Here is a 21,883-nt window from a genome sequence, read left to right as displayed (position 1 = left end):
ACTTCTGTCGACTAAAGGTTTCATTAAAGGACTCCTCTTTCCAATTATATTTTCATATAAAAAAGTGACAGTCTCATACCGTATTAAACATATAGGCCTAGTTAACATATTACTCAAGTTAGCTCTAACTGTGGCAAATATGCCAGTTTGTACGTTTTTCCTATCAGTTTATCATAAACAATGTGACACGAGAAGTAAAAGAAATGCTCAACTATTTTGGCCTGATAACTGACTAACCTTATCCATTCAATGTTTATCACTTGTGCCTTTTATTTTGCAAGACTGAATTACTGCTACGTCCCCTTTAACTGGCGTTGGGTGGAGCTCAGAGGAAGTGAAGTGTCAAGTCTCGCCAAAATAGAAAGAACCACACAAACTCCCCTGATGAAACAACACACCACACAGCCATAGAAGGCGAAGAACACATTCCAATCTGAGGTATGCCATGTGTAATTGTGCCCAGCGCTCAGATTTGCCATTTATTTGGTAAAGAGTGCGTTCATATCCGCATAATGTGAGTTTGGAGGGGATACAACCAGAGTTGTACTGTACGTACGGTTGTGGGTGGGGTGGATTGTTTATCCTAGCAACGAACGGGTGCCTTGACAAAAGTATAGGGGACATGATCTACTCATGATCTGGCTCAAGACTAGTGAAACTACACACAGTTTTACGAATTAACCTGTTGATTCTGATTTGGAAAAGTATGACTGATCAGTGTAGTTGAGCACCGCTGCATTGAGTCTGTTAGCTAGTCAGTCTCTTATCCTGGAAAGTGTATCGCAGAGGATGGGAGACATTGTCCATGATGGCTATGGTACTGTAGCCACAATTTTACTCAGTGACTATGATGACATATGATGTGGCTATGTATGTTACAAGCAAGACTGCTGTCTGCAGGGGAGCAGGGAGGCTGGAAGGGAGAAGATCTGGTGGAGTCATGTTGAAGAATGTTCCGGAAGGTCAAAAAGCGCCACAGCAGCAGCAGCTCCCAAAGTAGTGAGATCAGCACCAAGAGCAAGGTAGACCTTCCAACACTAAACACACACACTTACTTCATCTGTCCCATATGAATCACAGGTCACAGTTGGTCTAGAGACAAAATAAATAATCATAGTACAAAAAATACAATAAAAATGTGATATCACATATTAGTATTGGCCTACTGTCTGTTTTCCCCCCCCCTCAGTCTGTGGATTCCAGTCTGGGAGGTCTGTCCAGGTCCAGCACTGTCGCCAGCCTCGACACAGACTCCACCAAGAGCTCAGGTCAGAATATCTGCTTTAACACTATGTATACCTACATTCATGTAGTGTTGACAGACCTCTTACCCCTGACCTTTGACCTCTGGGTCCTGTAGGTAACAGTGTCTCAGAGGCATGTGCAGAGTTCAGGGTCAAGTATGTGGGTGCCATTGAGAAGCTGCAGTTTGACATGAGTAAGGTCCTCCAGGAACCGCTGGATCTCATCAACTACATTGATGCAGCCCAGGTTAGAAACAGACTAAAAAACATTATCTTGTGCCATTGTTCCTTAATCTATTACATTTCAGCATTATGCTTTATTGGGATTCATGTGATTCTATCTAAGTGCTATCTTTTATTGACCAACCAGTGGTATTCTCTCTCACAGCAAGATGGCAAGCTGCCGTTTGTTCCTGGAGATGAGGACATGGTATTGGTAGTGTCCAAGTACGGCGTCAAAGTGGCCTCCATGGACCAGTGTGTAAGGGACTGTCTTCCGTGTCTTTATTACTAGCAAACAAAATGTTCTCAAGGGTACAAAATGTGAAAGTGACAAACTGATACTGTATGTGTATGCATTGATCTAGGATTACCATTGTTATACGATCTAGTGATCTGAAGCTGTTCCCTGTAGGATGTTCTGCATCGCCACCCACTCTACCTGATCGTGCGCATGCTGTGCTATGATGACGGCCTGGGCGCCGGCAAGAACCTGCTGGCTCTGAAGACCACAGACACCAAGCAGCAAGAGTGCTGCATCTGGGTCTACCAGTGTAGCACGGCGGTGAGCTTGTGTGGGTTAGAAAGGGAGACTAAACTGTGGGAAGCATGCTAATCAAATGCAGGCTCCTCCACAGGTAGAGCAGGAATGCAAGACTGCTGGTCAGGATATAAAATAATGACTGTAACTGAAGTAGTCCTTCTCTCCCGTCCTCTGTTTGTGCAGGAGCAGGCCCAGGCCATCTGCAAGGTACTATCCGCCTCCTTTGACTGCGCTCTGACCTCAGACAAGCCTTGAGGTGGCAGATCGCCCATTTTAAGGTACTCAACCTTCGACCTGCCTCAAGAGAGGACCTCAGCTGCCGCATTAGCAGCAAATCAGGAGCCTGGGCTGCAGTTTACAGAATAGTCAAATGACTTACCCAGCATGCCCTGCACCACATTTCCATGCACCGTCATCCATCAATCACAAACACACCCCAAAGTACAGTTGTTTTAATTTAACAAAACATAATTTAATGTAAATACAATGTGGTAACCAAGGATGTATCTTATGAGGTTTGGCTTGGGAAGTGACTGTTTGGGATTGAGGTATTTTTGATAATAATAGTTAGATCTTTACTGACCTCCTTTGTAGAAGGAAGGCAGCAGGAACAGTGGTACACTGCAGTCACTCCACCCACCAGTGAGTACACACAACCAAGATCAAGATGCTGTAGAACCCCACAAATATTGTGTTTACGACACCTCTCCTCGTCATACTCATTGGTACAGATGGGAGTGAATCATTCAAGTACGGTACAATAAAGACATGGCATTTTAATTGACCATGACTGTGTCTATTATTTGACCAGACAGCCTGTCTGGTTGTCTCTTTACTGTAGTCCCACCAGGCTGACTCTGGGGGCCCCTGCCTCCTTATCTATCCCAGCTGTGAGGGACAAGACTGGCGCCTCAAACTCTTTCTCTCCTGGTTTATGAAGTCTGCCCAGTGGGAGAAGGAGGGTGCTGTGTGTGTGTGTGTGTGTGTAGGAGGGGGATATGGGCTACTGGCTGGCCGTATTAGTCACTGTTAGTCCTATCAAAGGAACACTCTCTCCCATACTGACCCCAACATTTCTGAGCTGCAGGAGGGCTGTTGATCCTGATGACTTTATAGGGAATTGTGGTTTTATAGCCTCAGACCTGTATTGTGATACTGTGTTGATGGATGTAGACTAAATTGAACTATAGTATCTAAATTGAAATACATAGTCAGATTCAATGTGGCCTACCTAAGTGAAGTACAGTAAGTAGTTGTGAGATGCAGTTTATTAAAGGAAAGCTAGTCTTTAATGTTTTACAGTAAATACATGGTTACTCATGTATCTTCATTTCCTCAAGTTGTCCATTAGAGGGAGCTCTTGCTGCATTACTAAATACTGGATGAGTCTGCAGGTTAGCTGAACGCCTAGGCTACAAACTTGATGTTAGGTGGGGGCCCTAGATGCTGCATTCAAACTTCAGGTGAAAAGAAAGACCACAAGCGATCAATCCTTTCATAGTTTATTATTCCAGTTTCAGTTTCCCATTTCTAAGCAACAGGTTAAGAGTCAATGCTGCATTAGCTGCAGTTATTTGTGTGTGTGAATTGGTGTGTGTAGGCTTACACTACCAAGACTAGTCAATCCACACAGAGGAGCAGCTGGAGACAACCAATGAGCCTGCGCTGAATCAAAAGACAGTTACAGCAAAATGTTAACTTCTCTTTAATTAAATATCGACAAACAAAAAAACGTAATCTATTTACATAAAGAGTAACCATCCTTTTTCCAGTGAGTTATTAGATGGAGAAATAGTGTGTGTCAGATTCAGGTATGATTCACATGCTTTGTCTCCTTTAGTCTTAAGTCTAGTGGAGTTCATTCACAATCACAACCCAAGTTAAACATGTCCAACATACTGTACATACATACATACATAGAGTTGCTCTGCAACCAAGTCAAGATATTTACATAGAAGCCTCTGTAACAATCATTTAGAAACATGATAAACACAATTTTCTTCAATACAGGGTCTACAAAATACACTGCAGGAGGTGAGGAGCTCTGGTAGAAGCAGGGAAAGGCTCATTTGGGGTCTCTTACTGTGCATCTTCCTCATTGGATGGGGACTGCTGCCATACACATTTCTTGGCTGATATAAAAAAGTATGATTTATCTAACTCCTGTCATGCAGTGTGCTTTTACAGTCATTATTGACCACTGCACAGAAAGACAGTTTCCTGATCTCCAATAAACTGTAGTCACTCACCGAGGCGGAGGTTAAAACCCAAAACACCACGCACAGGAACAGAAATGTTTGAATGTGAGCCAGCTGGCTGGTCTCTCTCTCCTTTAGTCATTTTCTCCCACTCTCCCCCTTCATAGACAAACAGACTGTGAAAGGCTGGGTTCTCCCAGGTGTGATCTACTGAGGCCTATTTATACCCACCAGCAACCCCCTTTCACTGCCACATGTTGCCTGGTAATGGGGACAGTTGAGCGCCCCCTAGGGGATAGCACCTAGCATATTCCTGGGTTAGCACCATTTCCAACTATTGGCCTCCACTTCGGAGAACTGGAACTATAACATATTACAACATTTATATGCGTTCCTTTGAAAACCATGCATGTAGATGGAATGTAAGCACTGACCATAATATTCACATAAGTGTTTGAGGCTCTAGATTGTTATTGTTATTGTAAAAACTGTACAATTCACTCCAAGAGAAAACAATGGGCAGAGATAGGAATGACATACTGTGTGGAAGCTTCATTATATCTTCATGTCTTCTTATGTCATGATAACCATGATAAATTAGCAGAAAGTGCATTTTATTGCAAGAGGTTATTTACTACACATTCATGTTTTTTTGTGTTTTTTAAAACTAAATGTCTTTTTCTAAACATCTAAAAATAGTTCCCATGAGCCTTTGGGGCCTGGCCTTTAAGACTGCTATTCCCAGAAAGGGTCAGTTGTCACAACAACATTCATCCTGTGCTGCATCCAGGGCATTGGGACAACATACTTCTCTGTCCTGTTTCAGTTCGGGCTTGATGATGACAGTGATGATGAAGATACCGATGAAACCACACAATCTAATGCGCACAGAGATGGTGTTTACATCCTTGGTCTACCCCTGTGACCTCTGATAATCTTTGACCCCAATTCAGTCCACAATGAAGTGCACAAAGGTGACAGGGAATGCCCCTCTCCTCATTGGTTCTCCTTCGATGTGGCCCAACTAGGAAACAGGACAGAGGGAATGTTAGCTGACAGAACTTAGTATGAGTGACATGCACAAACAGTACTGGACGAACCGCAAAACTTGTTGAATACACAATGGTGCAGCAGGAGCAGCATGCGGTGCAGTAATGCTGGCAGTTTTTCCTGGTCAGAAACTTGGCTTTGTTTCTGCCTCAGATATGCTTTTTCATCTCTACTCATGCTTACGTACGACAGAGGCATGCAGAGATCCTGATTCCTAAGACAGGAAGTTCTGGGATTTGAACACACATACACACACTCAGTACAGCCATGTTAGCAGGAATGAGTTAGGGGGAAACAAGTTGCAGCTGGTCTGTATTCAGACATGGGGTTCGGTAGAGGAAGGAAGGCAGTCAGGGGTGGAGCTGGCCAGAATGAAGTCATCATTAGGGCTCAGGCCACCATGGTTATTGGCACAGCAGACGCTACTCTGAATGGACGAGATCTGGACTGGACCAGGCTGGACTTCTGTCATTACTCTCCAGTCTACACACAATGCACAACAAATCCGAATCTAAACACACACACACACGGTACTCACCCACCACTCCTGGTCCTCCTCCCCGTCCACCACGATGACCTCCCCCTCTGAGAAGGTCAACTCATCCGGGTTGTCTGCTATGCAGTTGTAGATGGCTTTCACCCTCTTAGGCCTCTGCTTCTGACACACACACACACAGTCACTCATATGACAGTCAAAAACAGACAAGCAAGCGACTAGAGTTCACTCTGATAATCCTCACTGCTATGGAATGTTCACAACGCCCACATCAGGACACTCCTCTGTTATGGACATGTGGCAAAACTGCAGTCATCCACTGTAAGTATCCGGTATAGACAACCGCTCAAGTGACAAAAAATCCACCTCCTCCACACACACACACACCCACGTTCTATATGGGTTAGAGGAAGGAAACGCAGAGCCTAGCAGGACAGAGAAAACATTCAGACAATGGAGAGATACTGCTGACTGTCCGTGGGACAGTGGGACCGCACAGGATACCCAGACTGACTGGAACTCAACAGACCCAGATATGGCACAGCAGGAGGGCTCCAACATTATCCTCAACAACAGAAGAAGAAGCACGTGTCCAGGGGTTTAGGCAGGACTTACAGGATACGCCTTCCTAGGTACGGTGGCGGGGGGTAGAGATTGACCTGCCGAGTTCTGGGGGCGGCCCGGTACTTCCTTAGCTAGAGAAGGAACAGGAAATTACATTGGTGAATGAAAACAAGCGTTCTTTTGACGCAGCACTTCCTAAGCTGAAATTTATTAATTATGCATACACTATACTGACATATTTTTACATTGACAGTACTTAGACACTACACGACACGTTTACAGAAGGAGTAATGTAGCTGGCGTTTCATGCTCACCTGGCCGTTCTATGGACCCAGTCCTATTAGGAGGGCGATGGTTGAAGCTTTTGTCTGGGCTGAAAACCACAATCAAAGTCTTTCATTTAGCTGCTGATTGGCAGGGTCTCTCACATTCACATAAACACCCAGTCATCTACGCTTCAGTCTATCTGCATCATCCCTGCTGGACCTGTGGGATCTGACTCTGCATGGTGAGGAGCAGGGCTGAAGCTCAAGCTGACAGCTGCAGATGAATCAAGCCAAGCTCATAGTGTTAGTTCAGTGTGTGTGTGTGTGTAAGTGTGTGAGTTGGCTCACCCTGATGGAGATTTGGGTTGTGGGCCTCTGTGGTGTCCCTGTGTGCTCCCAGGCGGTCCGGTCTTAGACTGGAGATTCATGGCTTCCATCACACTGGCCGTCTTAGCCACGGGGGGAGGCGGGTTCAACACGCCCCCAACTGGCGGTCCCAGACCTGGCTGGGTTAGGCCCTGGGAGGCTAGTCCCAGTGGACCTAGACCTGGAGAACAAAGGACCAAAACAAGCTCACAGACTGTACTTGCTAATACCCTCAGATAACAGCGTTGTCTCCATTTGTGTGTGTACATGCCTGTGGTTGAGGTGATCCTCATAGGGGGGACTGGGGGGTGCATGTTGGGGGGGTCGGAGGAGGACCTCTGTCGACCCCCCAGGTCTATTGAGCCAGGCTTCCACCCTGAGGACCCAGAGGACTGGACTATCCCCCCCAGACCAGCCAACTGAACTACAACAGAGGAAGAGAGAGAGAGCGAGAGAGGCAGGGGGGAGTTATGCTTTGACAGTGAACATGTGGTTAGAAAGTGGACCCACCTTTATTGAATGTAACTGAAACAAGACAGAGAGGAAAAATGTGTGGAATGCTGGCTGCGGTGTGACCTCTAGTGCTGTTTTGGCTAAGCGAATGAGCAGGAGGATAAGGAGCAGGAGGAAGAGGAGCAGGAAGAAGAGCAGGAGCAGGACCAAGAGGAGGGGGAAGAACAGCAGGAGCAGCAGGAGAAGGAGAGAAGTTGAAAAAGCAGAGAGCAGATTTGGAGATAAAACGAGTGAAGCCTTCCTAATGCATATTGAAGGTCCAGGACAGTCAGGGCCAGAGGGGCTAGCATCACTAGCCTGATGAAGGCTGCAGAGATTAGCTCATTTCTAAAGGAAATTGACTAATTCAGACCATGAACTGTAAAATGTCTCTCATGTCTAGGGGCTAATTTAGTCTAATTAACTAGGTTGCAATGGAAGAGTAGAATTTTTGTACGGCAGGGGTTCTGAACTTTCTGGAAAAGTAGCTCACCCCCCCACTCACATTAGTGTGTGACCACACACACACACACATCAGAGCCCTCTACAGCTCATATAGGTCAGAGCACCACACCAGTCATTCCGGGCCCAGGCGCTAATTAGAGAAGAGCCATCGTTATCAAAGACACGTGGCCCAACATGCGTTCTCCTTCTGACACGGTCCTAGTGGGCTGCTGTTATAAATATGACTCCTAAAGCCAGCCTGAAGGAGGGAGAGTATGGATTGATAGAGCTTCCATCCTTTCAAAAACCATCATCTCCCATCATATTTATTTCCCAGTAATGTGCGCTACCCAATAATGTTTCTAAAAGCGTGGGCTAAGCCCTACCTATATTGCGGGGAGGTAAGGGGGGTGCAGAGGTGTTGTTGGGCCCCCCGGTCTGGGCTGAGGAGGGTGCGGTGGCGTTGAGGATGGTGCCATAGGTCTCGTTGTTCACCAGGTTGGGGATGTACGCCCGCTGCTTGTCCTTGCCCTGGCTGGGGGCGTCCCGGGACAGGGATGCCGGGCTGGGCTGGAGGTGTGTGCTGCTGCCAGGGGTGTAGCAGCTGACTGGACGCTCCTCTCGCCGGTGGGGGCTGGGCTGGAGGGGACCATACCGATAGGGTCAAATGGTCATGTTCTGGACCTGCGTTGCTGCCCTAGGTGACTTTATGCATTGTAAAGAACTAAATGTGTAGGTCGTGTCTGGAAGCATAGGTGTGCATGTGTGTGATGTGAAGGGTCTTCACCCTCACTTTCTCATCCAGGTCCTCGTCACTCTCGTCCATATCTTCATGCCGCAAACACCACTCGTACTCCACGTGCACGTGGACATTGAACTTCCCTGCCAGGGCCTGGTTCAGCTGCACGCACACATACACACACACACACACACACACAAGCGCAGACACAAAAAGTCAGTAGGATGCGGAGGAGTAATAACAGAGTGACAGTGACAGACAGAGTGACTGACAGTGACAGACGCCAGATAGACAGCGAGACAGAACTCACCAGTTCTTCACACTGCAGGTGCTTTAGTCTCCTCGCAATGTCCAACGGTGTCTCCCCAGATTCATTAGCTGCAGGGAGACCATGTTTCCTGTTATGGACTTGATATAAAGTAACACCTCCAGACATAACCCCAGTCCAGAGGCCTCCACACAGCCCCTCTCCTGAAGCACAGCGAGACCCACTGGGTCAGGCTCTGTCGGCATCCAACAATAACATCGCAATTCATCTCTGTGGCTGTGTTTGTTCCTTACCGATCTCTATGGAGGCCTTGCCCCTCAGCAGCAGTTTGAGGCACTCACTGTTGTCTGTCAGACAGCAGTAGTGGAGGGCTGTGCTGCCTTTAGCTGTTTGCTTGTCCAGGTTGACACTGGTAGAGGTGGGGAGAGGAGAGGTTTATTACTGATATACTGTAGTTGGTCCAGGTCACATCTTAGGCTCTTTGTTGTGGCTTCTGCTACAGGGGCCAGTGGAAGGTTCCCAGTGTTACTGAGCAGTTTTGTCCCTCCTGTCTCTCCGTACCTGTTCTGAGTGAGGAAGTCCACTATGTGCAGTGAGGTCCTGTCCACCAGGCGGACAGCCAGGTGCAGAGCGGTCTCTCCATGCTCCTGTAACCACGACGACACAACAAAAACTTAACATGTAACCAGTCCATGAAAGGGACCTCTCACGCTACACTGTGTGTGTGTGTACATGTCGGGGTGCGTGTGTGTGTGTGTGTGTGGTACTGACGTGACCATTGGCCAGTGGGATGGGCTCCATCAGGTCCACCCCCTCTGCGTAGACCTGGATGAGGGAGAAGATGTCTCGAGCCTTGACGGCGTCGCACAGCGTGTGCAGCTTGGACGCCCCGTCTGGACACTTCCTCCTGGCGAAGCGCTTCTCTGTGTACTTAGCAAGGATGAAGTCCTTCCTGGCCAGCCTGCACGCAGAGGGGGAGAGAGACTTACTGACTACATGGCACACAGGAGAGAGAGAGAGGGAGAGAGAGAGAGAGAGAGAGACAGAGAGAGATAGAGAGACTTGGAGCCTACATTACATTTCAGTGTTTCCGTATGAAACTTGTAACATGTAAAAGGAAACTATCAGTCCAGGAGAGAGAGGGAATAAAGTCTAGGGTAGGAGAAGATGAAGACAAAAGAAGAGGAAGGAAGAGGGGGAAGTTGAGGGAGGTGGAGATAACTTACATGTCACTAGCAGGGTTGGGTTTGACCACATTTTCAGCCGTCAGACAAGCCTCCATGATCTCGTTAAAGCCTGCATTCCCCACGTTCTTGGCCAGCTGCATGACAGCAACACATGCACACACACAAAACGGTCAATCCATCAAAGTGTAAATGAGTCTTGTCTCTGAGAGGTTTTCTGTGAGTTTAACTCCGGCACATTTCCCCATTCGCTACTTCAGCAGATCTTACAGTCAATGGAGTGGAGAGTCACTGATTCTGTGTATGAAACTGCCTCAGTGGGAGAACTATGTGGATGACACCCATTTCACCGTGGCCAGCACAGCTCAAACATTACAACGCATAATGAAGCCAATCACTCAGAATTAGCCACAAAAACAGTTCAGCCCAGATCATTGAGTGGTGATAAATCTCTATACCAAACGGCTATTAAAGAGACCGATAAAATGTGGAGGATTTAGAGTGGAGCCAGTTCCAGTCCCACAACCCTTCATCCCGGGGGGGGAGGATAGGGAGAGGCTGAAGGAGAGGCTGTAGGAGAGGCTGAAGGAGAGGCTGAAGGAGAGGCTGAAAGAGAGGCTGAAGGAGAGGCTGAAGGAGAGGCTGAAGGAGAGGCTGAAGGAGAGGCTGAAGGAGAGGCTGAAGGAGAGGCTTAAGGAGAGCAGGGTTTTATAGAATGAGGCCAAGGGTGCTGGGAGGTCTGTCTGAGGCCTCCTCTCCTGTCCAGAATGTGGGTTACCTCCTCTCAGTGGACCTTCCCCAGCAAAAACACAGAGGCCGAACATGTAGGAGGGTTTGCTCACCAAGAGCTCGGAGGTACTGAGGACGTCCAGAGTGAGGGACTGGATCCTGGAGTAATGGACACCCAGCTCCCTGTGGATCCCTGAACACTCGATACAGGTGAGGATGCCCAAATTGGTGGACAGCCAGGTAGGGTCTGGGAAAGGGGGAAAGAGAAGAGAGGGAGGAGGGAGAAAGGAAGAAAGAGGGAGGGAGGGGAGAGATGGAGAGAGAGGACAGTGAGGGAAAAAAAACGAAAGAACAGGTAAATAAAGAGGTTCCGCAACGTCCTTGAGAAGGAAGTGCTGGAGGGTGCAAGCTATTTTTTAATACACATTAGTAATGTAACGTCCTCTGCAGGGTTTAGGCTCTGCAGATCTGGAACCTTTATAGCTAGGCCCAGAGGCAACTCTGCTTCCCGGTACGTCCAACTGACCACTAGGAACTGTTAATCAAGTCCTCAAACAATCATATGGGGAGTCATTTTCTTGAAACAAAAAGGCGTGTGCATGTGTGTGCAGGCATGCTTCTCCTCTAGGTGACCCGTGCTGCAAGTGAATTTCTTATAAATGTGTGTGTGTTTGTGTCGGCATGTTTTTCCGTGAGGTGACTCACTGGGAGCGCCGCAGTCGCAGCAGACATCGTTACCGGTCATCCTCTTGACCTCTCCCAGGATGGCCTTGGTCAGTTCCTGGACTATGTTGTTTTCCCCAACATGCTGGTCGCCTTTGAAGGCGTTGTTCAGCGCTTCCTCCTTGCTGTTCTGCAGTACTGAGATCCAACTGCAAGGGGGAGGGTGTGTGTGGGGTCAACATTGGGTGAGAGGAGGAGGGAGGTGTGAGGAAGGAGGTAGAAGGCAGAGGATACAAATGCAGGAAGCACACTAGCATATTTGCCTGCGCGTACACACGCACAACAAACACACACACACCATAAACACACACACCCCCACACACCACAAACACAAATCACCAAAGGAAGGAACTGAACACTTACATCTGACAATCGGGGTCATCCTCAGCTTGAAAGTGATATGTTCTGTCGTCTACAAAAGAAATGGAGCAAAGGAGAGAGGGAGAGGGTGTGAGAGGGGGGATGGGGAGGAGAACAGGAAGAGGGGAGTGATTGGGGGTGGGTCAGAGACAGACAGAAGCATGAAGTCATCAAAGGAATAAGAGCAAAGCTTTGAGCCTATCAAAGCAGCAATCTGACAAGCCTGTGTGTATGTGTGTGTGTGTGTACAAGCATAAGAAAGTGGAAAGAAAGAGATGGAAGGGGTGGAGTGAAGAGATGAAGAGAGAGAGACAGTGAGAGTGAAGGAGGGGAGGAGTAGGAAGGTGAACCTACGAGAGATGAGGTCAAAGCTTTTCTTCTCCTCAGGGTTGTGTTTCACCTGACAGGTGAGGAGGTTGAGTTTAGCTGGTGGCCGATTTGCCTGAGGGAAGAAAGGAGGCAGAGGAAGAGAGATAGAAAAGAGGGGAAAGAATAAGAGATGAGAGGAATACCATTAAATAGGAAGACAGTGAAAACAAGCATCCAGCTGCATTGCAGAATGACAGAACTGTAGAAAACATACATGGATTTACTCTCCAACATCACATATCTATGCCCATCAGTCAGTGAAACAAACACCACCAACAAACATAAAGACAACATTTGTTTTAATTTCTCTGCTAAGTGATGTATATGATATACTGTATGTGAGAAAGAGGGTCAATGTGTTTGACTGAGCAAATCTACACTAATGGGGGTTCTTAACAGAAAGAGAGGGGATCGATACTGTATTATGACCCTGGAGGTTGTAGAGGGTCTGACTGGTGGAGATAGACAGTGCAGACGCACATATACACACACACACACACACACACACACACACACACACACACACACACACACTAATGACCGCCCGGTCCCAACACAAGCTCTTCTCCTGTCTGGCCCCCCAGTGGTGGAATCAACTCCCCACCTCCATCAGAGACACTGACTGTCTCTCCACCTTCAAGAAAAGGCTCAAGACGCACTTGTTCCGGGAGTACAACGGTACTTAGGAATGGTTCGCTTGACCCGATGTTAGTTTCCTCAAGGATCACAATGACTCTTGCTCAGAGACTTGTTGCTCTTGTGGTTAGTGGTAACTGATTTAAATTTTTTGTACTCGCTGTGATATATTGTTTTTATTATTGTTGCTTGTTTTTTCCACAGGTACACTTGCACCTATAGCGGTTCATGTTGTTTAATTGTAACTTGTTTAGCTACATGCTCTTATGGTTCTTCCCTTTGGCACTTACTTTGGTTGTTCACAATGTGTGCTTCATGTTTTGGCTACTCGCAATGTTTTGTGGCTATCTTGTTGTTATGATCAGTGACCTATGCACTTTGTAAAGCTCTCTCTTGGAAGTCGCTTTGGATAAAAGCGTCTGCTAAATGAATAAATGTAAATGTAAATGTAATGAACATAGAGGTGTTGGGATGTCTCCTGCTACTACTCCAGAAGCATCTCCTCAGCCTACATCAAAGCAGAGTGCTGAGATCTAAACCTGGAAGAGACTGAGAGTTCAGATAAACCGCTTTGTATCTGATTTGTATCTGAACATTGTCAGTGAGGAGGGGGGGGCTTAAATCTCCATTAGGAGAGAGCAGCAGCCAGGGTGAGACCTGCCCGAGTGGATGTTAGCTGGCAGGGAGTAGCAGGGCTAGCTGAACGCTAACTGCTTGGCTTCTCTCCTCGTCTCCTTGTGTGACTGTGAGCAGAGCTAATGAAGGGGAAGCTGATGGACAGGATGCTAGGAGGTGACAGATGACGGGCTGGTGGGAATGACGCTCAGAGTCATGACATATTTGTATACAAGGTAATGAGGGAAAGATGTGAATGCTTGTGTGTGTGTGTGTGTGCACTCCAGATGACTCACAGTCCCATGTGATATGGTGAGGTATCCATTCTTCACTGTACACTTTCTCTTCTGCCATACCTTCCTCAGCCTGGAGAAACACAGAGTACAGTGAGACACAAAACAGATATGGGTGATCAAATATTAAAGATGACCTGACTACTGTGTATTCTCATTAATGACATGCATTAGTAATGACCACCTAGTCTTGTCTGCCTGCTGTGTAAGGGATTACAGTTATTATGGGCAGACTGGTTTAATAATGACAGCAGCGTGTGTGTGTGTGTGAGAGAGATTGCAGGAAAACCCACCCATCACTCTTCTTGTAGAGGTTCCCACAGCGCTCGGTCCCGTGTTCCTTGTTGCCCTGCGGCTGGTGCAGACTGTAGGTGGCGCTCTGGCGCACCTGGGAGTCCTTCAACAGCAGCACACCCACACACACCCAATCATAAGCATCTAAACAGGTCTGGTGTGTTTGATATCAAAGGGGCTCCTCTCTTCTCCATAACTACTCTACACCTGATGCAAATCTGAACCGACAGGAGAGAACTGTTGACCCTTTTGGCCGTGTTTTCATCTGGGCTTTACTGGGAGTGGAATGTGAAGGAGAGGAGACACACACAGGGAAGGGAGGTGGTTCTAACTCCTGAGATGACTCCATGGTGTCATCACACACAGTGAGAAGGAAATGCTGGGATCGTGCATTCAAGGACGTCACATCCACACAGGAAGTGGTATGGAACGGTGAAGGGGGCAGCAACAGGAGGGAGGGGGCACATTTAAAAGGAATAGCTTGAGAGGTTGAATGTTTTCCAGCTACCGGACAAACTAGACCTTCATATGACACATTCTGTCCAAATGTTATCTCCTTTTGAGACGGTCTACAATGCTTCTCATGGCCATCGTTCCTATCTGTAGTGTCTGACAATTATAAAAACAGCAGGACAGACAGTAGCAGACAGACAGGGTGAAGTGTAAACCACTTACTCTCCTAGACTTGGTTCACAAAGTAGTGGACGCAGCAAGGAAGAGAGGAGAATGCGGCACAAATAAGACAGTGTTCTTACACAGCCGACCCAGAAGACGCTTTAAACAGTGTTTAATCAAACTGAACTGTACAGAGGCACAGACACAAGCCCTCCATTAATGAGCTTAATTCTAAGAGAGCATGCGATTAGATGGTTTACATCAGGGCTTTATGCCTGTAATCTGATCCCAAAGCAGGATCAGAGGAAGGCTGATTTTAGATTGCCACCAGGGTGTCACATGTGTGTTTGTAAGCGCGTGTGTATGTGCATATACTTCTGTGTGTATGTGCGTGGGAGTGTGTTACCTCCTTCTGCTCCACCTGCAGGGCCGTCTTCAGGACATCACGTAGCTGAGTCAGCTGTTTCCTCTCCTCGTCCTGGACCTGCTTGATCTGGAGTCAGAGGAAAGTGGCAGTGTTTAGATCCAATCTGCCCACAGAACGGCATGTCGAGATCCTATCTACCCAGGGAACAGGACATCTAAATCCTATCTACCCAGAGGACAGAATATCTAGATCCAGTGTTTACAGAGGGCAGATCCAATGAGGACAGGACATCTAGATCCAGTGTTTACAGAGGACAGATCCAATGAGGACAGGACATCTAGATCCAATGTTTACAGAGGACAGGAGTGCCATCTCACCGTGTGTAGGTCTGTGGCCAGCTTCTCTATGGAAGGTTTTAGGTTGTCTACGGCCTTCAGGCCGTCCTGGAAGAAACTGTACAAGTAGAGATACATAAATAAGAAATCTTTCACTGCTGACTGTGTTATTAATTACTGTGTGAGTGTGTGTGTGGCCACTCACTTGCACTGTGCGTGGAAGTATTTAATTAGGTTCTGTAGCAGATCCACACCTTTCTTGATCTTGATTTCATTCACTTTCAGCAGATACTGGAGAAGGAAGTCAAACCAATTACCGTTACACACAGTCAGTTTCTAACAGGTGTTCACCCAACCTGGCAACCCTGGCCTGACTCCACTCTAAGATTAATATATGAAGCATGAGACACATCTAATTACCCACGAGTCTCTGCATATTTTGCTCATTGACATTGACATGGGGCCAGCTTTGGCTAACTGAATGCATTACGGTGGATGGCAAGATTAGCTATATTTGGCCCAGTGTATTTACCACATAGTTGGTTGTCATAATGTAGAATTTTACAAGTGACAATTCTCACTGGATTACAGTAATTTTTTATAATATATTGTGTGATATCTTGCATATCTTTCTTAAGTGAGGACAGTTAGCAACCGGTTTTAGCTAACGGTTTAGGTTTGCGTTGCTATAGGTGACAGGTGAGTTACAGCTGGTCTCATGAAATCCGAACTTCTCCATTGTGATTAAGTTGTTGTCTCAACTCCCACCCCACCCCTCCACTCACACACACTTCCTGTGTTGTAGCTCCCCCCCTGACTGACCTCACACATCTGCAGCTGGAAGAAGCGCCTCTCCTTCTCCATCTCCTCGGCCACCTCCGCTCCGCTGATCTCTGTGCGGATCATGCCGTGCTGCCGGGCGTGCTCCTTCTTCTCCTTCTCTATCTTGGTGCTGGCAGGAAGTGACATCACAGCCAGGGGTCAAAATGTGTTTTTATATAGGGGTGGGGTTGGCGTATACGCACACGACACGCAAAACAGGAAACACACAGAGGGGACACCATTCCATGCACGGCATTCTTTTCCATATGCTGGAGCTGCAGCATATATCCCCCTTGACAGACGTACAGACAGACACAGATGCAGCATTTCCCTCTTCTGTAGGAAGAGAGGGACTCCTGACTGTCTAAGGCAGGCCAGGCCAGACTAGGGCAGACCAGGCCAGGTTGGTTGTGTAACCAAGGTTACAGAAACCAAAGTTGATCATTCCCTCCAGTTGTCTGCACCTCTCAGCCTGCAGCCTGGCTCAGAAGAATCAACACACTGAATCAAGGTCATTCCAAATCAAAACAGAACTGGAGCAAACCAAAACAGACACGCAGGGGGTGCGGTGGTCAAGCTGAGAAAGTGATGCGTATGCATGAGCCAGCACTGTGGTCTGCTCTGCTCTTCAAAAGGCCTGAGTAGGCCACGGGGGGGACATGGTCCTCCAACATCATCAGTGGGCCTCAAATCTCCCATCAGCCTAGTGACTCATGGTACGACACCACTTTGATTAAAACAGGTTCTCAGAATAAGAAGAGGTCACAGTTCCTGTCTAATCTCCTTCCAGCAAAGTCCTTTAAGCGTGACCGTTCAGACAGCGTTTATCTGCTCATTCCTGGGGTCGGAGCCGCCTCTGCCGGCACAAGGAGCTGCGGAGAGTGATTTAGTAGGGGGGCATGTGCCTCGCTAGCTTGTGTTAGTCCTCAGCCAAGAAGCAATAGTCTGACTGAGACAACGGCCACATGAAGCAGACACTAGCCTGGAGCCTACCAGAGAGTGCTGTACAAAGACAGGCAAAGAAATACATCTACAGAGAGCAAGAAAGGATGTAATAGAACTTAAACTGTGTCAGTAGTGAGGACGACGTGGACAGAGAGCTGGTGAACCAGTTCAGGGCGGTCGGGGCGAGGGCTGCTGCTGTGTTTGGGCCAAACTGTCTCATCTCTCTCTGTCTGCAAATATGAAAGGACTGGTTATGAGTGTGAAAAGAGATGGGAGATAGGACTGGTCATTTAACTAGGGTCAGAGCAGCAGGCCAGCCAGGAGAAGTTAGGCCCCAGCTTGTGTGTGTGTGTGGAGGGAGGGGGGGGGTACAGATGGTCTTGGATCACGCGGAGTAACTGGACCCCATTGATAGCTAGGCAGACAGAGAACATCAATGGAGGGTAAATTAAAGGGTTTGGCATGGGGGGGGGGGGGGGGCAAAGGGGGGCAGGAGCAGTCACATGGCATCCGGTTGAACTTTGTAGTACAAAGTCAGCACTGTCTCTCAGCAGACTGGTTCAGAGAAGAAAATGCATTACCCTTTCAGTAAAGAATGTCCTTTGCAGCTTGTAAAATATATATCACAGTCCTATGACATTTCATCAATCTTTACATGTACAGCCACAATAGTGAGGGGTGTGGAGTAAAGGTGAGGTGGTGTTGATACAAAAAATGTATGGATGAACCCTGAACGGGGGTTGGAGTAACAGTGAACAGAGAGACAACAGTCAAGACTTGTCACAAATATCACACCGCAAATATTAGTTCAAATGCAAATTAATTGTCATGTAGTACATCACTCACAAGCTTTGACAGCATTACCAAAATAGCCTTAAGGCCACAGAATGTGAGGATGGGCCAAATTATTATGGGAAGACTTTATGGCAATATGAAGCCACAACATAACAAGCAAGGATCTGAACTTCAACAAAGTTCCGTTCACAGAAATATATTTTTTGTAATACTTACACTTTAGTTTCATAATCCTTCCATGCCTTATCAAAGGGCTTCTTCAGGTCCTGAGTTGGAGAGAGAGAGATAGACAGAGAGAGAGTGAGATAAGAAAGATGGGAATGAGACTATTATGTGAGACCACATCTGAGGATCTCTATAAGAGACCACAGAACAGCATCAAGCTGGCTCGCATCATCATGGATGTACATCAAAACATCCAACCCCTCGAAACCTAGTGTAACTATTTTATTTTTATCAAGGGGTGATGGGAAATATCCCACACGACAGGGAAAATTATGACTTTTAAATTGGCCATCTTACCCTAAGCTAACTAAGCATGTACACACAAAGCATGTTGTCAGCATAAGTGTGACCGTGTATGTGTTTGAGAGAAAGACAGTGTGCGTGTTTGAGAGAAAGACAGTGTGCGTGTTTGAGAGAAAGACAGTGTGTGTGTGTGTTTGTTGATTCAGAAATGTTTATAGTGCTACTGCCGTCTCTCTGGGGAGCTGACGAGGTTCTGCCTCAGGCTCTGGACAGAGATCTTGCTCTGTTTACTATCAGAACACGATCTCATTGGCCGCTTCGCTGAGCAGATTAATACATTGCCCATCATTATGGGGGTGCGTTCAACAGCTGCTTCATTGAACGCTTAGATTATGCAACTCCTTTCAACCCCTGTCCCACTGATTAAACAGTGATTAGGACAAACAAAAACAGACATTAACTGGTGCAATTGTCCGTGTCGTTCTCTAAAAACACCACAACAGCCATAATTGCCAGTGCCAGGGACAGGGGCTAGGGAAAAGGGAGAGGGACAGACAGAGGAACAGGGAAAGGGAACAGGGGCACGACACAAACATTTGGTTTTACTGTAAATTAGCAGTTGATTTAGTGTTCATTCTCTGCTTATGTGCCAGTCACAAATTGCAGGGGACAATTGTTGCCAGGTCTGAAATTGCTGTTAAAACAGGTTTGTTTGAATTTACACAATCATTGGGTAGAACAGATCTGCAGTCTGGTTCTGAAAACATCTAACAGATATGGTCGCTCTCGTCTTCTCCGACAACATGACTGAGTGACAGGCAGGTAGGGGGAGCTGGGTAAGGGGGGACTGGCAGGCAGGCAGGGGGCAGTCAGGCAGATGGAAGTCCCATTGGATGATGGTGTGAACCAGTGTCCAGGAGAAGAACCAGTCAGCCTTTAACTAGACAGGCAGTGGAGAGAGATGGAGGCCAGGGAGGAGACAGAAAGGAAGCATGAGAGGGAATAGACAGGGAGATAGAGGAAGGAAGCATGAGAGGAAATAGACAGGGAGATAGAGGAAGGAAGCATGAGAGGGAATAGACAGGGAGATAGAGGAAGGAAGCATGAGAGGAAATAGACAGGGAGATAGAGGAAGGAAGCATGAGAGGGAATAGACAGGGAGATAGAGGAAGGAAGCATGAGAGGGAATAGACAGGGAGATAGAGGAAGGAAGCATGAGAGGAAATAGACAGGGAGATAGAGGAAGGAAGCATGAGAGGGAATAGACAGGGAGATAGAGGAAGGACGCATGAGAGGAAATAGACAGGGAGATAGAGGAAGGAAGCATGAGAGGGAATAGACAGGGAGATAGAGGAAGGAAGCATGAGAGGGAAAGGCAGGCGAAGCATGAGGCAGAGAAGAAGCCATGGAAAAAAGGAGAGGGATGGCTAAAAATACAAGGTCAGGGTAGAGACAGGCAGGGAGACAGGCAGACAGACAGAAAGGTAGGCAGACAAGCAGACAAGCAGGCGAAGTGGTGGCTGTGTCATGCCCTACACAATGGCCAGTCCTCAACAAAGAGCCACTTTCATCTGCATTTGCCTCAATTAAGTTGTCTCTCAATTGGTTCGTGTCTGCATATAATTGTATGTATTTGAATTCTGAGCACATTTCTAGTAGCTATGTAGTTTCTGAGCTGTTTCCTGTGGTGGAGGTTACTGAGCTGAGCTCTAGGGCTGGGGAGTCGTCCTTCTGTGTGAGTGGGTAGGTTTCACACCTCACTGAGCCACTGTGGGGAGGCTATACTGGGCTCACACTACACTGCAAGTGCACCAGACCATCCTGAAACACATTATATACACAGACACAGGCCCAACACACACACACACGTGCAAACACACACACACAGAATACAGATGGGTTGATATGACTCATAGTTGGTAAAACAGGAGGGGGGGGGGGTTGTGAGACAAGGAAGAGAGGGGGGATATATAGACAGGATGAGAAGGTCCAGGGCTGGAGAGAATGACATCATAGCCGCTGTGTAAATCCCCTGGCTGGCCAATCTGGTGGGCTCAGCACTTTCCAACCCTCTGTTGACGATGGTGTGTGTTTTATAATAACACAGGGCTAACAGGGTCATAATGGTCTTGCGGAGATAGACAGGGACACTGTTGTCATAATCAAACCAGACCTCCCTAAGTTAAGATAAATGGTGTTTCAGCTAATCATAACAGACACAGTGGTTTCCACGGATAAATGCAGCACTGGGTCACTGCAGCGTTAGTTACTTTCCTCTATCCTGTACCAGTCACAGAGCACAGGAAGTTCACACAAAATGACAGGAAGTGAAGAGGAAACTTCAATTGACCGGGTCATTTTGCGCCATAACCCTGCAAAACAACTTTTTTCCCTTTTCCTCTCTTTTCCTCACCTGTCAAGGTCAAATAGTTGGAAGTGACAAGTGGGGCGTGAAATGACCGTTTCTAGTGACAGGTCTGGTTTTGAGAGGTATGTGATCTTACAGCTATTAGCATCAGCCTTTCACAAGGCTCTTGGTGTGCACACACCACACACTTGCATGAACACACACAATTATAGCCATAGTTACCTTAGACAGTAATAGCTCCCTCAGACATAAACCCAGTCAGACATTATTTTTACTGAATATCAGCATTTACTGGAACAGTGACATTTTATATCTCACCTCCATTATGCAGGAGTATAGAGTTCCCCATATAGAGGGAAACAATAGGTAATAGTGGGGAGGCAGGGTGGGGAATTTGGGGAAATGTTTAATTCAGCTACTAGCTTGATGTGTCTGGAACCGAAGCTCCATTTCAATCCCTTCCTCTCTCCCTTTATCTCTCTCTCTCTACACATCTCTCTCCCAAAGTAGATGAGTGACCTTAGGGTGTTCAGAGAATCTCCAGCCACTCTAGTGGGGTCTAGACCCCCCCTGGGTCCTCCTCTCCAGGAAGAGGAGGGAAAGGAGCAGGAGAAAGGGGAGGAGGACTAGGGGAAAGGGAGGAATAATAAGAAAGTGCCTGAGGCTTTGTAGGTGAGATAGTGGTGTGCAGTACTGTGTGTGCACACGTGTGTGTGTGTGTGTGTGTATCTGGTAGAGGGTGCCCTGACTAGAGAGGAAATCAGCAGTGTGATTGGCGTTGGTTGTGGGGTAATGAGCTGATCTACAGCCTCACTACAACTGGTATTCCCATGATGCATCACATCTCCCCTGGTACAGCACTGCCTGAGGAGCAGGGAAGAGAACTGGCAGGGAGGGAGGGAGGGAAGAGAGGATAGAGAGAGTTAGTAGAGAAAAAGCTATGGTCTCCATAAAGAAACTTGGCACATGGAGAGCGAGACGGAGAGAGACCCACACACAGAAACAGAGGGAGACAGAGAAAAAGTCTCATTAGAAAATGGTAAAACACCTCGGGCAACAGCAGCAGCTCTGACCA

The 21,883-nt window shown here is 47.3% G+C and overlaps 2 protein-coding genes across 6 annotated transcripts in view; one reads left to right on the top strand and one right to left on the bottom strand.

Annotated features, from left to right (window-relative positions):
* Positions 1-345: 345 nt before the first annotated feature.
* Positions 346-2,791, top strand: itgb1bp1 (integrin beta 1 binding protein 1). 3 transcript variants are annotated; one of them, XM_067243326.1, is made up of 7 exons: positions 346-438; positions 901-1,022; positions 1,190-1,268; positions 1,361-1,491; positions 1,633-1,725; positions 1,879-2,028; positions 2,191-2,791. In XM_067243326.1, exons 2-7 carry the CDS (start codon positions 951-953, stop codon positions 2,260-2,262), a joined length of 597 nt encoding a protein of 198 aa, XP_067099427.1. In that variant the 5' UTR covers positions 346-438; positions 901-950; the 3' UTR covers positions 2,263-2,791. The 3 variants fall into 3 exon arrangements, with proteins under 3 accessions (XP_067099427.1, XP_067099428.1, XP_067099429.1); XM_067243327.1 differs by having other exon boundaries at positions 347-438; positions 887-1,022; XM_067243328.1 differs by having other exon boundaries at positions 347-438; positions 883-1,022.
* A 905-nt stretch (positions 2,792-3,696) lies between these two features.
* asap2a (ArfGAP with SH3 domain, ankyrin repeat and PH domain 2a) overlaps positions 3,697-21,883 on the bottom strand; it is a 37,899-nt gene continuing 19,712 nt past the window's right edge. Inside the window, exons 5-28 of one of the 3 annotated variants that reach the window (XM_067243004.1) lie at positions 18,189-18,238; positions 16,233-16,362; positions 15,616-15,701; positions 15,453-15,528; positions 15,115-15,201; positions 14,093-14,196; positions 13,803-13,872; positions 12,241-12,328; positions 11,890-11,938; positions 11,509-11,675; positions 10,917-11,050; positions 10,117-10,211; positions 9,662-9,851; positions 9,452-9,537; positions 9,184-9,299; positions 8,933-9,000; positions 8,677-8,784; positions 8,270-8,522; positions 7,219-7,371; positions 6,930-7,128; positions 6,630-6,688; positions 6,367-6,446; positions 5,794-5,913; positions 3,697-5,229 (exon numbers count right to left, since the gene is read on the bottom strand). In XM_067243004.1, coding sequence (XP_067099105.1) covers positions 5,155-5,229; positions 5,794-5,913; positions 6,367-6,446; positions 6,630-6,688; positions 6,930-7,128; positions 7,219-7,371; positions 8,270-8,522; positions 8,677-8,784; positions 8,933-9,000; positions 9,184-9,299; positions 9,452-9,537; positions 9,662-9,851; positions 10,117-10,211; positions 10,917-11,050; positions 11,509-11,675; positions 11,890-11,938; positions 12,241-12,328; positions 13,803-13,872; positions 14,093-14,196; positions 15,115-15,201; positions 15,453-15,528; positions 15,616-15,701; positions 16,233-16,362; positions 18,189-18,238 — 2,643 coding nt within the window. In that variant the 3' untranslated portion in view covers positions 3,697-5,154. Of the gene's footprint in view, positions 5,230-5,793; positions 5,914-5,995; positions 6,447-6,629; positions 6,689-6,929; positions 7,129-7,218; positions 7,372-8,269; positions 8,523-8,676; positions 8,785-8,932; positions 9,001-9,183; positions 9,300-9,451; positions 9,538-9,661; positions 9,852-10,116; positions 10,212-10,916; positions 11,051-11,508; positions 11,676-11,889; positions 11,939-12,240; positions 12,329-13,802; positions 13,873-14,092; positions 14,197-15,114; positions 15,202-15,452; positions 15,529-15,615; positions 15,702-16,232; positions 16,363-18,188; positions 18,239-21,883 lie in introns of those variants that run through there. The other 2 variants (XM_067243005.1, XR_010877400.1) reach the window with 2 other exon arrangements.

This window comes from Osmerus mordax, chromosome 9, assembly GCF_038355195.1.
Source record: "Osmerus mordax isolate fOsmMor3 chromosome 9, fOsmMor3.pri, whole genome shotgun sequence".
Taxonomy (NCBI): Eukaryota; Metazoa; Chordata; class Actinopteri; order Osmeriformes; family Osmeridae; genus Osmerus; species Osmerus mordax.
This window is presented reverse-complemented; position numbering and strand designations above follow the sequence as displayed.

What these genes read in the sequence shown, in the direction of transcription:
- itgb1bp1 (XM_067243326.1), top strand. Translation starts at nt 951, where the DNA reads ATGTTCCGGAAGGTCAAAAAGCGCCACAGCAGCAGCAGCTCCCAAAGT. An exon ending in AGACTCCACCAAGAGCTCAG is followed by an intron (nt 1,269 to 1,360) that starts GTCAGAATATCT and finishes TGGGTCCTGTAG; the next exon opens with GTAACAGTGTCTCAGAGGCA. An exon ending in TCTACCAGTGTAGCACGGCG is followed by an intron (nt 2,029 to 2,190) that starts GTGAGCTTGTGT and finishes CTGTTTGTGCAG; the next exon opens with GAGCAGGCCCAGGCCATCTG.